At 42.7% G+C, this 16,360-nt stretch overlaps 1 protein-coding gene across 1 annotated transcript; it reads right to left on the bottom strand.

Moving 5' to 3' along the window:
- Nucleotides 1-537: 537 nt before the first annotated feature.
- Nucleotides 538-15,019, bottom strand: LOC135700104 (collagen alpha-1(I) chain-like). The gene is made up of 13 exons (XM_065220495.1): nucleotides 14,888-15,019; nucleotides 13,873-14,258; nucleotides 4,951-5,879; nucleotides 4,708-4,888; nucleotides 4,437-4,651; nucleotides 3,983-4,375; nucleotides 3,853-3,919; nucleotides 3,639-3,791; nucleotides 3,364-3,578; nucleotides 2,765-3,304; nucleotides 2,604-2,703; nucleotides 2,405-2,539; nucleotides 538-2,328 (listed from the first exon to the last, which is right to left on the bottom strand). Exons 2-13 carry the CDS (start codon nucleotides 14,135-14,137, stop codon nucleotides 836-838), a joined length of 4,686 nt encoding a protein of 1,561 aa, XP_065076567.1. The 5' UTR covers nucleotides 14,138-14,258; nucleotides 14,888-15,019; the 3' UTR covers nucleotides 538-835.
- Nucleotides 15,020-16,360: the final 1,341 nt, after the last annotated feature.

The following is a 16,360-nucleotide window of genomic DNA, read 5'->3' as shown; positions in this document are numbered from 1 at the left end:
TGTATTATTATTAATTTATTTGATAAGGCTCAACCGAATTAACTTTACAGAGCCGAGGATACTTGTTCACTATACAATACATCTTAAAACTATAGTTAAAAGGTACAACACAATAAACATTTTATCTTCCGCTATCCAATAAGCTTCCTCCACCAGAACGGGAGCTGCTTCCAGTGGTTTACTTGTATGGCAGATTCACCAACGAGAGTCAGAGCGCTTCCATTGACGCAAAATGTGGTCAGCACTCACACATTCAACACGAAACGGTTGCCTTTCAAAGTCGTCGACGCATCGACTGAAAGAAATGCTGATGAAGAACAATGAGGAGGACCACACAATGGTTGCTGCCGAGTAAACAGACGATCGCCTGACACATATTAAGAGTGGTATGCTTCTGTCGACAGCCGCGTGAATACTGACGTTGAATTTTGCAAGGCAAAACTCATAAGCGCATAAACTCATGCATGTTTTAAGGCAATTCTTTAATTTGCAAGCACATAATTCATGGCAGTTGTCATCCATCAACAATATAATTGATTTAACATTTAAATGTTATCTTTATTGTACACACACATTCTTAAATTCATAATAAACTACAAAGGGGAACCTACGCTAGACTTAGTTGTAAAACCTTGCTACAAGATCTCTCGAAAATATCACTTTCTTTGGTGTCAATTGCTTTGGCAGTGGTGTCTGTTACTGCTGTGGCAGTACCTGACTTGAAAATTGTCGTTGTTTTTTTTTTCGATTTCATGTATTCAAATTAATACTGAAATCAATTTATCCTAAGCTAAAGTATACTTCTTTTTTTTTAAATTCACTAAACGACTTTGTCTTACTGGAAGCACACTGCTCCGATTTCTATCCAGAACTGTTGATTCAGCTCACCGACATCCCGTACGGCAATATCGATTACCGGCAGCCTCGTTGGTTTCTCCGTCTTATAGGTTAGGATCGTTTGAGCATACGTAGACATTCGATGCTGACACTCGTCCAGAGCGGTTTCGTATCGCAGCCTCTGGGGTCCCCTCGCCGTGAGTTCAGCATCGTTCCACGCTAGAAGCTTCAAGCTCTGACGGTAGCTGTTCTTTTCCTTGTCGAAATACGCTACACTGTTCTTGCAGTGATAGGTTATGTTCTGGGAGGCCGATCCCGACAGCAATTGCAGGAATCCGATTTGGTTACTATCAGCCTTATAGGTTATCTTCATTCCGGTTTCCATCTCTCCTAGCCACACTTCATGCTCATCGCCGACGTAGTGCAGTTCTTTGGTCCGCAGTGGTTGCGGAAGAATACAGGATGATCTTTTCTCAGCATCACAATACACCAGGATAGCATCCCGAACATCACCTTCATTCGGATCAATCCAGTAATGGCCAGATTTATACTCCGGATAGGCAGCGAACAGGTCTCTGCAAGTTTTGGCAGGCGATGTTTTTTTTCCATCTGGTTTCTTAAATGTATTGAATGTGGTCTTCAGTCGTTCAAAAGCTGTTTCCACTAATTGTCGTCTCTCATCTTCGGTTAGCTCAAATACTTTGTTGAACTTCATTGGTTCATCGCCCTGGTTCGGATCAGGTCCCTTAGTATTGCTCATCTGTCCATGGCCAAGCAATGCAGCCAAAGCTGCAGCATCATACCCAATTCCGTCACCTGGTGGACCGGGAGGTCCTGGAGGACCCGCTGGGCCCACTGGTCCAGACTTTCCATCATTTCCGGGAGAACCACGGGGTCCGACAGTACCTAACATTCCTTGTGGACCTGGTGAGCCATCTCTACCTGGAGGACCTCGTGGTCCAGATTCTCCAGGTTTACCAGGTTGACCAACAGATCCAGTATCACCCTTATCTCCAGGAGAACCAGCAGGACCAGGCAATCCTTGCAGACCAATTAAACCTCGATGACCTTTCACACCCTTTGCTCCAGCTTCTCCTACATCTCCCTTTGATCCTTCTAACCCTGGAGGTCCAGGTTTTCCGCGAGGACCTGAAGGGCCATCGATACCTTGAGGACCTGTTTCGCCACGCAATCCTCGTTCACCAGTTTGACCGATAAGACCTTGTGGTCCTGGTGGACCAGGAAGACCAGGAGTACCAGGCATACCTTGACTACCAGGAGAACCGACCGGTCCTTTATCACCAGTTCGGCCAGCAATTCCTGATGGACCTTGTTTACCAGGCGAGCCTTCAATACCCGGATCTCCAGCGTGACCTTGAGGACCAGGTGGTCCAGCAATTCCCATCTGACCCGGTGGCCCATCGTTTCCAGGTTTACCAGCTTGTCCGGGTTCTCCAGCAGCACCCCGGAGACCTCGGGCACCAGATTGACCTATTCATTACAAGAAGAAAAAAATGGTCATATAAATTTATCATAAGTATAAGCATAAGCATAAGGCTTTTCTTACCACTTGGTCCTGGAAGACCAGGCATTCCACGATCTCCATGGGGGCCTTGAGGACCTGGATTTCCTGGTGGACCTGCCGGACCATCACTACCAGCCGATCCCTTGATTCCCTCTGGCCCAGGCTGACCCGGCATTCCTTAAAATTGAATCAACTGAATATATGAGAATTCTGATACATATAATATAATGTTTGGGCTAACCTTGAGGTCCAGGATTTCCAGATCTTCCAGTGTCTCCTGGATTTCCCTTGATACCAGGAATTCCTGCAATTCCTGCGGGACCCTGGTTTCCTGGTTGACCCTACAATATATTTTGATGTTACTATGACATGAATTATGTCTGCAATATTCATGACTCTTACCGCTGCACCTTGATCACCGGGTCTTCCAGGAGAACCCATTGATCCCGTTTCTCCACGCAATCCTGGTTCACCACGAGTGCCCTTGCTGCCAGTCAACCCAATTAAACCTTGAGGTCCTGTCTCACCAGGCATTCCTGGATTACCACTGTTTCCTTGTTCTCCCTTCAAACCCATTGAACCGCGATCTCCTTTAGGTCCAGGCAGTCCGCTTGTGCCTTGTGGCCCAGGGAATCCATGCAAACCTTGTGGTCCGACTGGTCCACGTTCACCAACTGCTCCTGGTGTCCCTGGTTCTCCTGGAATACCCGGTGTACCAGGTTCTCCCTTCTCCGCAGGCTCTCCCGGGGGACCCGTTGGACCCATTGGACCTTGAAGACCTCGTTCGCCCTGTCGACCTGCGGCACCTTCAGGACCTACTGGACCTAGAGCCCCTCGCTCTCCCTTTTCACCAGATGGACCCGGAAGACCTCTCAATCCTGGCATACCAATCATACCAGGTGCTCCTTGATGACCTTTCATACCAGCTGGACCTGGTGAACCCTGTCAAGTAAAATATAGTTCAATTTATATTAATTTCGCTAAAATAATATTTTCCCTACCGGTGGGCCGTCATTTCCTTGAGCACCGTGCTCTCCTCGAAGACCTGGAGTTCCTGGTGTACCGACTGGACCTCTTTCTCCTGGGAAGCCACGCTCGCCTCTGATACCAGGCTGACCGGCTGGACCAACTGGACCTGGTTGACCAGTTTGACCATCTTTTCCTGGCGCTCCCGGATTACCGGGTGTTCCCGGTAGGCCTTGGAAGCCTCGTGGACCTAACAAGGATGGGATAATTTAATGATGTTTCTTAGGACACGAGCATAACTCTTTCTTACCTCCAGGTCCTGGAGGGCCACGATCTCCATCGTTTCCATGTGGACCTGGTGGTCCTGGAATTCCCGGTGGACCATCCTTGCCGGCATCACCACGTGGTCCTTGTGCTCCTTGTGGTCCAATATCACCATCCTTGCCAGATTCTCCAGGGAATCCTTATGATAAGATGACAGTGTTATTGATTTTGTTATTTTTTTGTATAATTATCGCATTTACCTTTATCTCCAGGAAGACCTATTGGGCCTGGAAGGCCTTGCAAGCCTTGTTGTCCTGGCTCTCCAACCTAGCAAAAAATTTGTATTTTACATTCATGATTCCAAAATTTAAAAAAAAAGCTATCTTATACCTTTCCATCGGATCCCGCAGGTCCACGTTCTCCCGGTACTCCTGACTTTCCTTGAGCACCCGGTCTACCGGCCATTCCACGCAATCCTTGAATACCTGGTTGACCAGGAGGTCCTGGGTCTCCAGTTGAGCCTTTGTTACCCTGGGGGCCTAGAGCACCTCGATCTCCGCTTTGTCCTTTAACACCTTGGGCTCCATCTGGTCCAGGTAAACCGGGAACACCTGGCAATCCTCGCTCACCCTGAGGACCTGTCAAACCGGTGGGACCTTTCATACCACGCTTGCCTCGTTTGCCTTCTGGACCTACAGCACCGGGTAATCCTCTCGGACCAGGTACTCCTGCTTCGCCTTTTATTCCTGAGTCTCCTTTGTAGCCTCGTTCTCCGGGTAGACCCTAGATGAAGGCAGATTATAATGTATTTTGAAAATAACTAGGTTGGCAAATTGTTCTTTACTGGTTCTCCTTTGATTCCCGTTTCTCCAGGACTGCCATTTGAACCTGGTGCTCCTCGGGGTCCAGGGAAGCCAGGTTGACCAGCCATACCCGGTGCACCACTGGATCCCTTCTCACCAGTAGCTCCATCCTTTCCTGGTGGACCATTCAAACCAGGTTCTCCAGGTTGACCTGGTCGTCCTGATTCACCACGAGGGCCTTGAGGACCTTGACTGCCTAAAATGAAGATTCTAAAATCAGCTCACGGACTGCCAAGGGCAAATAAATCAAACCTTTGGGTCCTTGTGCTCCCATGTCTCCCTTGTTTCCAGGTGTTCCGGGAAAACCTGGTGGGCCTGATTTGCCAACTGGGCCTGGTTGTCCTGGAGGACCTGCGATGCCATCGATACCTCTCAATCCAGCAGTCCCTGGTGGTCCTTCACGTCCTCTTTCACCGCGTGGTCCTGCTGGTCCCTATTTTGTAGGACAAATTTTTAGATTATCAAGATATGAAGAATATAAATTTGCAATCTTACTATCGCTCCTGGTGCACCAATTGGGCCAACCGATCCTACTGAACCCTTTTCTCCGGGTGTACCTTGATCACCTTTCGGACCATCCTGACCGAGTAGTCCTTGATGCCCTTTCATGCCAGGCACTCCTGGTAATCCAGGTAATCCTCGTGGACCGGACTGTCCAACGCTTCCTTGCGGGCCTTGTTCACCGTCGTCTCCCGGAGCTCCATCTTTTCCTGGGGGACCCGGTAGTCCTCGTGGGCCGGAAGGACCTGATACGCCGGTTGGGCCAGGCTCACCTGGCTCTCCTCGTGTTCCCTGGAAACCTTGAGGTCCAGCAACACCCGATGGACCCGGGGGACCACGTGGACCTACGGGACCAACTTGGGCTTGCATGAACTGGAAATTGTCTGGAGATGGTCCTTTATCTGAACCGGCCATTGATTCTTGAAGCTGCTGCGTATAGAATGATAGATCTGGTGGTGGTCCAGGAGGTCCCGGCATTCCAGGAACGCCTGGTGTTCCCGGAATTCCAGGCACTCCAACTTCTCCAGGGACACCGGATGGCCCCGACGGAGTCCGACCGCCAATTTGAGCGGCATCAAATTCTGGAGTTTCTGTCGTTGTTGTCGTTGTTGTCGTTGTGGTTGACGTCGTCGAAGTCGTAGGTGGAATTATTTCCACGTTTACATCGGCTTTGATCTTGGGACAGTCGGCTTCATCGCATACGATCACGCTGTTGCGGCACTGGCATGTGGCGCAACCTTTGTAGCCCGATTGGAACTGATCCTTCTCCCGGTGCCATTTACCCTCGTGATAGCAGGTGAACGGCTGTACGATCGATTCCGGTTCCAGTGGACTCACGCTTACGGTGATGTGCGGAGCTGGAACTTCACCGCGCGGGATTTCGTCATCCGGCTGGCGGAAGGTGGATTCCGTGGGGCGATTGGCTACGTGGGCGTTGAAAGAAGGAATGAGTTATTTAGGAAGATATTTCGATATTAAATTATAAAATAGTAAATTTACAATCAGAATGGTAATTGTTTCGAATAAGGCATAATTCTCGGCTTAATTCTCAACGTAGCTTCATGCTTAAAACGCAGAGATGGATACACCTCAGAACATAAAAAGAGAAAAGTAAAATAACAACTTCACTCAGTTTTCAATACCATGCGCTTTGCTTCGGCTTTCCTCTTTAAAACTGAGGACGGCTGTATGGATGACCTGCAAACAACTGTGGAAAACACATTTTGTTGACCTAAAGAGAACGAAAATGAACCACTTTGTCAAGCAGGCTTGGTGTAACTTTCTACCAGCGATTTCTCAAAACTAGACCAACAAATTACTATTTTTTTAATTAAACGCTCAAATCTTGGCTACTTTTCTCGAGGTTCTAGAAGACAAAATCTCAAAATAATGGTTTATTTCAAAGTTCGAGTGGTATTAAACATCATTTTACCTGCTCGAATGAAGTGATTAATTGTACGTAAATTCCATACGTTCCGTTTTCTTCTCTATTTGTGTCGTTTGTGCACATTGGAAGAATTCTCAAGATCTTGTGCTTTGAAAAAATAAATCTTGATCTCGTATTATACAAAAAATGCACAAGATCCTGGGACTTAGACAAACTTACAAAATCTAAGGCTAGTAACAATAGTGTTCCCCGGGTAGATCTCCTTTTCGTAGTGATACCATAGAGGTCCCGAAGAAAATCATTATTATTTTTGGCTCACTCAGTACCAGAACAACGGTCCCAAGCAGTCCCAAGCTATTTCACTCACCCCTGCATGTTCTGCATGAATCCACACACCCCTGATGTTATCTGTCAAACTTTCATAGCGAATCAAAACAAACATAGTGTAGCAATAGAATTTCAACTAGAATAGGGTACGTTAATCGTTTGGTTGGGACCAATAGGCTACTAAAGTGGTGAGCCAATTTAAAATCGTTAGTTTCGTATTGATTGTTGGTGATACTGTTTCAAATCTACCACATCGAACTCTGGCCCTGACCCTGAGCTGTCTGTTGACGGTTATGAACTTCGATTTTGAAAGGCCACCCACATTAGATCCGTTTGCGTTGCGTCGACGTAAATTTGACAGTTAGACAATAGATTTAGCTGACACTTTGCCGCAACGCGTCCGATCAGGATTTAATGTGCGTGGGCCTAGAGGGTCTCCGAAGACTTGAGATTGGAAACAAGAAATGGTTCGGATCGTCTCTTTAGAGGTCCCAGAATTCTTCGAATGCTACTGAATTTCGCAATTGAAAGAGGATTCTTGTGAGCAGAGCACGAATATCTCATTATTTTTCCATAGTACAGTCACCCAAGTATTATGGGATACCCACCATTATGGACAACTTCCATTTGATTAACACGTAGAGCTGACTGACCCATAATAGTGTAATAAGGAACTACAACATGATATGTCCCATGGACATGGACATATCATAAAAGATAGCTCAAAGTGATTTTTGACCCGAAAAAAAAAACAATAACCTTTAGATTTTAGGGCTATCGTCAATTTTCGATATCCTAGACTATATTTTTTTTTAAGATTTTAGGATGAGGTGAAGAATATGGAGGATTTGGAGAAATTTTGGAAACTTAAGACTTGGTAAAATTTTCTTGATCTCTAAATAATGGAACTATTTGATTGCAAAAAAAATGTGGAAATCAAGAAATCTCAATTGGTTTCTACACACTTAGATTTTTTGCCGAGATGGGCACCACCGAGCAACTCGGCATTTTACTTTGCTGGATCTCACTGGAAAACTTGCCGAGATTCAGCTAACAAACGGGAATTTTGCCGAGATCACAGCCAACAAATATTGGAAATTGGAACAAAATATCATGCTTGTTATTGATTTTATAAACTCCTTTGATACTGCGAAACTATTAATCACATGTGAAATTGCAGCTCGCAGCGAGTTGACTCGACCCCAAAATAATACCGTTGCACATCGTTTTCTTGTAGATAGAGATATAATAATTTGCTATCTCTCTTTACTCTTCACCCATGCCAGACACAAAATTACTTCTGCCAGTGGTGATGAAAGCTTCGGGTCACGTGCGGGTGTAAAGCAAAAACCTTGAAACTCAAACTCACCATCATAGCTGGTGAGTTTTGTTAGCTTGATATTTAGAGCAACGGTATAGGGTTGCTTCCAGTCACTTGCGATAAAAAAATATATTTCGGAATTACGCAATCATTAGCTGTTATAATGATATGTTGTACTTTTAAGTAACAAGAAGAGGGTGTAAAGTATGTGTTTGATTTATAAAATCTGTCAATTTTGCTTTCCGACCCTCACAATCAGCGATCATATGATTCGTGAGCGTTCACTCAAAGTGAGCATCTCCTAGACCCTACCTATCGAGCATCTCCTGGACCCTACCTATCGACCCATCAAACTCATGAACCGGGGACCAACGGCTTTACTTCCCATCCGAAGGAAGGCGTGATCAGAGATGTTATGCCTCAGAGCATCCCGGCGGTGCCGACTGGGATTGAACCCAGGCCTGCTGGGGTGAGAGGTAATCACGCTTACCACTACACCACCGGCGCCGTTATTTGTTCAGCACTAAAAATTTAAATTTGATTATCTTTTTTAAATGATGAAGCTAATGATGATGATGGTGCCATCTCTAACCCTGGTTTGAGCTTTTTCATTATTTTAGTATCACAATCAAGCTGGTAGAAAACATATGCTATTTAAAATAATGAAATTTTTCCATACATGTACGCCTCATAACTGATAGACGCCCAAATTCAAAGGTAAAGAATATAAATATAAATACCCTAAATAATATTACACTTCAAAGTCAAGCATACCTTTTTATGTGTCCATGTACTTTTTACATCTTTAAATTTTTTTTTTTCAAAATATATTCGCAGCGATTTCAATACTAGCCTTCATTGGGAAACATCAACTTATGTTCATTTTGTTCGATAGGGTACCAGCACAAACGAAGTGACAGACGACTAACTGGCGAAGAAATCAATTAAAATAATGTGGTTTGCTGTAATAGAATTTTCTTATAAGCTTGTGCCATCAGCCACCAGATGGGTTAGTTTTTTTGTTTTGATTTGAACAAAATTGATTTTGTGTACAATGATTCTTTGACAGTGTGCAAAGAGTGTATCATTTTGTCATTTTTTATGCATTTCAGTTTAGAGTCACTCTAGAGATAGAACCAAAACATTCTAGTAAATTTAGTGTTGCCATGTGGTACAATCATAGAGGGAACTCTAAGACCAGAAGGTACAGAAGAAACGTGCTCAACTTTTTGGCTCAGCTCTGGTACTCTCTTCGGTCCCAAGCTAATCGATGCACCCCTCGAAACATAGGAAAATCCACGAGCTTCTCATTTTATCTGTCAAACTTTCATAGCGAATCAAAACAAACATAGTGTAGTACTAGAATGTATACTAGATGGGGTGCGTTAGTCGATTTGCTTGGGACAAATAGGCTAGTCAAGTAGTGAGCCAATTTAAAATCGTTTGTTTCTACCGGTTGGTACAATCCAGTAGTAGTGGTGTTGCCATGTGGTACACTGAAAAATTGTAATAGCAGGTGCGTCACCAAAGTTTTCGAGCTACTCCGTCTATCACTTCGTGTGTGGTACCAGTTTGACAGTTCGATAAGGTTTTTTTTGCTTCACACTCTTAGCAACAATCAATACGAAACTAACGATTTTAAATTGGCTCACTACTTGACTACCCTATTGGTCCCAAGCAAATCGACTAACGCACCCCATCTAGTATACATTCTAGTACTACACTATGAGGGGTTAGTGGATTTTTCTATGTTTCGAGGGGTGAATCGATTAGCTTGGGACCGAAGATAGTACCAGAGCTGAGCCAAAAAGTTGAGCTCGTCTCTTCGTGACCTTCTGGTCTTAGAGTTACCTCTATGCTCTTAGCCTCTCTTCCTATTCTCTCTGGTAATATCATCCGCTGCCTTTTGCTTGTTGATATTTGTCCACGAAAATCAAGCGTGATCAACATTGATTTAAAATATCCATTAAGAGGCTGGAACTTGGCAAAAATTCCGAGACTGCGATTTTGGATAGTAAATTGAGATGCCAGACTTGATACGCTCAGTTCAAAACAGAGAATAATTTCAACGATTAACTTGGAAAATAATTTTGCATTTCTGATTATTTTTTGACAGTATTTGTTGACATTGGTACATTTTTTTTAAATTTCAAGCACATAAAAAATCATAAATCTGTTATCGGGAAACATTTCTAGATTGAGTCTCCAATGTATCTTGAATCATTAAAAAATCCCTCACTATTTAACTATTTCACGCTACTAATTCATTTAGTTGTCTGATGTCTAATGTCTGATGCCAACATAAGTATGTAATCATATTGTAGAGCAGTTTTAAGCCAACCTTCTTTCAAAGATTTTAAGAAAATGAAGCAATAAACTCCAGGACCTGATTTTATCAAGTTTCTAGGAGAAAAAATATCAAAATATTATTCCACGACAAAGTTCGACTTATAGGAAACAACATTTTAAACTGCTCCAATGATGCAATTCATTGATTCTAAAATGATCATTGAAATGTGTTATTTCGTGAAAACACTGGATGTGGATCTCGTTCAGATAGAAGCAACTTACCAGATTGCGAAGAAGCAAGCGCCTTTCAAATGTTTAAGTCAGAACAATCGATGGTCCATGCATTGACGTTTACCTTGGAAGATTTATTTATTCATAATGTGAATTTAAAGACATTGCAGGTACACATGTCACATGTGTGAAATTAGGATCAATTTGTGAAAGTGTATGATCTTCCATCCAAATTCCCGACAGTGATCTAGCGTTGATGCTGTGAATAGTGTGCGGGATAGTGAAGCGTGTCATCCGGGAGGATTTCGCTCCGGAGTGAGCGAGTGGTATACATGGAGGTGAAAGGGGAGATTCCCTTTTCGCTTATTTCCCTCAATTGGAATACATTTAATAACGGGAATAAGGATAACCGCTTCCTATATCAGATGGAGGGGCATCGAATGAATTCCTGTCGTAAGCAGAAGTAACAAAGGAACTAGGAATAGAACAAATTTTGGGCCTACTGAACATAACCCGCCCTTTGCCTCTATTTTTCGAGTGTATTTTTTCTTTTCACAAAATTGAATTTTTTCTCTGCAGATGTCTTCTAAACTTATTAACCTTTCCGTACGTACCGTAAGATTGGATTATTGGGATATTGTTAGAAATCTAACACTGTTTCTTGACCCCAAACTCGGCCTACGGATACTAAACTCGACCTAACGCATTGAAACGCCATTCAAACGCCTTTGAATTCAGTTTGGTCTATCGGATGAAGATAAAAATTGATTCAGTGGGAGCGCTTCTTTTGTTTTTGAGCACAATACCACGCGTTCTCATTGGCTTAGTTCGGTAGCTTTTGAACTAAACATGGATCATGGATTTATTTGATGTTTTGTGCTCGATAGACCCAAAATGGACGATTAGGCTACTACTACTACTAACATCGAGCTCAGACATTTTGTTCCATGCTTATTTAACTTTCATGTTAACCATAATGTAAAGTCTAGACCTCTGCTTTCAACGAAGAATACAATTTGCTGAATGTCATTCAATTTTTGTGAAATGGTGTTGAAATTACAAAAAGGCTGCAATACAAACTGTTTACAAAATGACATTTTCGGCAAAATTGTCCAAAACTGTTTGAAAACGATTTTAAATCGCTCCAATCTTCTCAGGTGAGTGTGACTATTGTCAGCAACATCTTTTTCTACGGAAACCTTTCCATTTGAACTGAGTGTTATTTTTTTTCCTCTGTTCGGGACTTAACACCACTGCCATCAGTAATTTGATCTCTTGTAGTATATCCCGTGTCGTAAGTTAAGTGCATGTCGTATAACTTCATCACTATTGAGAAATGATGGAGTATTCGATTTTGATACAGTTGTCATTCTTGCATTTATCACAAGGATCCGACTCTAATTGAAAGGTCCCGCTATTTATACCCTTCGGAGTGTTGAAACATCCTGCAAAGGCGGGCCCCTTTGTCAATCTAAATTGGATTCCTTAGCAACAAAATTAAGGAATGACACCGATAATGACCATGCATCAGAACCCTAGTTTTAACCTCTTCAAACTAGAAATCAACGAATAGAAGATTAGGAATCACATAGATGAAGACTTACTAACTCATTTTTTTTTCTTCTTTCAAGATCATCCTCGGTGGACAAAGCCGAGTCTTGTCACTATCAACAAGGCATAAAAAGTAACAAGGACTAAAATGTGTTCCTTGGATTACTGAAAAATCCTGTTCCCCTAGTTTGAAGTAGTCAGGGCTAGGAATCGGTGGCAGATCTTACATCCCGTAACGTACCACGAAAAGGTGATCTACCCATGTTACGGGACAATTGAGTGTTAACTAGCTGTTCTATTATCGACAACTTGAAATCGGCTGCAGTTTGTCGTATGTTTCATTTCAAGAAAAACCTTGCAAAATGCGTTTGCTCAGTCGTAACAATCTAATGACATTGAAGCTGAAAGACTAGGGAATCACTTAAATACATGTTGATGCAGTCGAAAGTGTAGACAGAACACGAAATAAAATAGACAAAAAAAATCATTGCATCGTCTGCATGACCAAATTATATGATTCTCTGAAATATTCGCTGCGAAGAGTAATAGGGAATGCAACAAACATTGAATGTAATACATTTTTGGTTTGCGTGTATTAACGAGAATTTCAGCTGTGGGCTGGTTTATCTCCCAATGTAATTTTGGTTTTGAACGAACCTGCTTTTGAATTTTTAAAAACTAATGACGTCTCTCTTAAGGGGTTTTAGGGTCACATTGCTCGTTGTGTGTTTTGTGACACTTGTCATCGTCAGCGCCGGATTTGAATGGTTACAGCAACATAAGTATCATTAGTGGTGTGATGTGATATGAAAGATTCGGTGGCCTTAGAGCGACCGTTTTTGCGTTCTATGCAGAAGATAATGAGTTTAACATCAGACACCTCCCCATTCAGGAGTCGTTAATCGAGTCGTGACAGCCAAAATCGAATTCCTTAGCGACAAAATCAAGCTTGACACTGATATTGACCATGCATCAGAATCCTAGTCTTATCCACTTCAAACTAGAGAACAACGAAGAGAAGATTAGGAAGACTGACCCATTTTTTTCCTTGTTTCAAGATCATTATCGGTGGAATGCGACCCGAGTCTTTTCACTATCAACATGGCATAAAACGTAACAAGGACAAAGATATGATCTTTTCATTACTGAAAAAAAACTGTTCCCTGTTTTGAAGAGCAAGGATGGTTCACCAGGTCTAATTCCACTAGGCCGAACACCATTAGGCCGAATTGGTCACTAGGCAAATTTAAATATTTGCTCCCATTCTGCATTGCTACAATTTGATAAATTAATGAGCAGCAAAACGATGACAACATTATTGGATTTATGTTGGACCATGTTTCATTGGGGATGTCAACAATTATTGCTTATATATACACTTAGGTCTATAGGCGTCTAATACTTGGCCTACAAGGCTTGCCAAAAGGCTTGAAGATTCAGATATCATAATTTTGCACGGTGAGGTATGGGATTGGCATTTTTAAATGGTTTTATTATTTTTTCGATGATTGTACGGGTAGCAAGAACTACAGGGCTACTCAATAGGCGTATTTTATTAAATATTCGATATTTTTAAAAAATAAGTGATGAATGTGGTTGAAATAGGTTTGTATCGACTTATATCCCCCACAGTAACAATCAATTGAAATTAATTCGAAAAATATAAACATTTTGAAAAATTTCCCATAACTCTCCGTGGAGAATTTTGAAATCTGCATCGTCAAGCCTTTTTTATTAGATGGCCGTGAGAAACCAAGTTTGTAACGCCTATTGCCCCACCTTATTCTAACCGCCTCTCAGTTCCACTTACCAGTTTCTGCATCGTAATCCCGCTCCCCATCACCGTAGTCGTAGTTATCGTAGTTGTCGTACTCCGAGTACGACGGTGGTGCATCTGCCTGGGGTCTCTCCTTCGGCTTCAGAGATTTCAGCTTGCCGACTTTTTTCGTCCTCTTCTTCACCTTCCTAACCTTGACCTGAACCGTTTCCTCGTCTTCACATCGCATCTGCTCGACTAGTATCACAGTTATCAAAAGTAGCGGCAGCAGTGCCGTATGCTTAATTCGAAACTTCATTTCTGAACTGGGCGATTGCTTACGGCAGCAGTATGTACACTTAGCACATTGTTTCTGAATTCACGAACACTTCCTGGTGGTGGGCACGCAGAGGCGCTTGCGTGGGCTAGGAACGTTGATCCTGGGGAATAGAACGAAACTCAAAATTTTGCACTAATCGCACTCGCACTTTTTTTTGGTCCTAGGTTGATAAGAGAGCATACTGAAAGTCGGTTAAAACCGTTCCGGCGCAAGGAAACGCGGAAGACAAGAGTTGAGTAATTTTGCGTTTATTTCTATGGTTCACTGATAACACGGCTTGTTTTAGAATTTCAAACTGGCTGCTGCATCTCAAGTTTTTGGCGGTTATTTATGTGGTCCATTCGCATGCTGGCCGGTCTAATTATGTTCTAATAAAATTATGTCACTCTGCGAATGAACTCGTTGATAAGGTTTCTGAACTTTTTGATAATTTCACAGTTAAGCAGCATGGAAAGGGTGAAGTTGATAGCGATTTGATTTGATTTTTTTTCTTCAAAAAAACTTGTGATTTTTAGTCATGATTCACTGATTTTGAAGTACACATCGCACGTTAAGTGTTACGCAGGGATTACGCTAATTTGTATCCACTTAAATATTCTAGTATTCATAGAACTACGATCATTTCCGGTTATCCAAGCACGTGTTTTCGATATATTTCGTTCGAATATTTGAACAGCTTCTCCATCGGCTCTGCCGAAACCCGTGATCTAATCCAACTCGAACACTCACTTCTTCCAGATATCCTCTTTGGAAGAAGACAGGAATCACTGCTGCATCACTTCCAAAAATCCACTTGATGACCAACAATTTCCAACTTTCACTTTAATCACTACCCGAGCCAAATTTCCAAACCGCGCGCGCGAGAAGATCCAGAACAACTGAATTTGTTCTCGCCCATGGGGAGCTTTTTATAGCGAGAATTGCGCCAACGCATGTTCATCTGTGACTTGCTGGACCCAAGATCGCCATCGCAGACTCTTCGGGCGATCTTGGCGCGGTTGGTGCTGGCGAAATGAGAGTGAGGGCTAGATTGAATTTTGTAGCAATATGATTACTATTCCATACGATTTTTTTGAGACGGCGAATACGAGAGGTTTTGGGAAAACTTTGATGAATTAAAATATCCAAACGACGACGATCACGTTTTCTTGACTCTTAATGTCCCATGGAGACGCATGGTTCTGTAGACGTTTTCATCCGAGATCAAAATTCTCAGTTTGTAAATTTGTGACGAATGAACTTAACATAAACTCTTTTGAGCATTGTTACACAGACTGATGATCTTGCTCAACTTCATTTGCAAATTACGACTAATCGATATAGCACATGTGCAACACTAACCGGAATGCACCAAAAATTCTCGATTTATGCTAGAACACTACCCATTCCTAGCTTTTTTCGTCTCAAACGCGCGATGACCTCATAACCCATTCGAACGGAATGATAATCGCTAAAACATACTTTGCAAAACAATGTTGAACACGAACGAGCAAGGCCCACAAACCGTTCAATTGCACTAAATCGAGTCAATCGAATTGAAGTCCACCGGCAATTAGGAAGAAGGCACACGCTGCACTTCTCCTACATAGTATGCATAGACCCAGTTCGCACTCGTGTGCATTCTAATCAAAGTGCGTCTCCTGCAGCCATCACAGCACATCATGAATCTCAATGAATCTAAAAAGCATTTTTCACACGTTTTCTCATCAGCCCATTTCGCGTCCCGCTTCCTCTCTCTCTCTCTCTCTGGTGACTTCATCTCCGTTTGTTCTTCGTTCATTCAGAAGTTCTCGGTCTTCCTTATGAGAGTTTAGTATGGGTGAATGTGGAGCAAGTTGGTTTTCGCATCATCTTATCGGCAAACAGCGATCGGATCGTAGGGCGCGCGAAAGATCTCAGCTGATGGCGACAAGCAAGAGTGACTGTATCGATCACTTCATCAAATGGAAGTAGCGTGTGGCATTTAGCGGAGTTCGGCGGCCTGTAGCAGGGATCATGTGTGTGAGGGTGTGAGAGCGTCGCTTGATTTATGTTGGGATTTATTAAATTAGGTAAAATTCTCAGCTTTTTGTAGCGTGAGTAAACGCTTATTTTTTGAAAATGATTCTTGTCGAAATGTTTACTTCGTTATACGGTATCAGTATTAATATAAATAAAAAAACAACTAAGAAGAGGTAAGACGAGTAACAACTGAAAGGAACT

This window comes from Ochlerotatus camptorhynchus, unplaced genomic scaffold (assembly GCF_037179485.1).
Source record: "Ochlerotatus camptorhynchus isolate MF236.1 unplaced genomic scaffold, CSIRO-AGI_Acam_v1.1 ptg000128l, whole genome shotgun sequence".
Lineage (NCBI taxonomy): Eukaryota > Metazoa > Arthropoda > Insecta > Diptera > Culicidae > Ochlerotatus > Ochlerotatus camptorhynchus.
The sequence above is the reverse complement of the archived record's forward strand: the minus strand, read 5'-3'. Positions and strand labels throughout refer to the sequence as shown.

Coding starts and splice junctions, on each gene's coding strand:
- LOC135700104 (XM_065220495.1), bottom strand. CDS start 14,137: ATGAAGTTTCGAATTAAGCATACGGCACTGCTGCCGCTACTTTTGATA. Junction 4,889..4,950: donor TTGGTGCACCAGGAGCGATA/GTAAGATTGCAA, acceptor CCTACAAAATAG/GGACCAGCAGGACCACGCGG. Junction 2,329..2,404: donor TGGTCTTCCAGGACCAAGTG/GTAAGAAAAGCC, acceptor TGTAATGAATAG/GTCAATCTGGTGCCCGAGGT.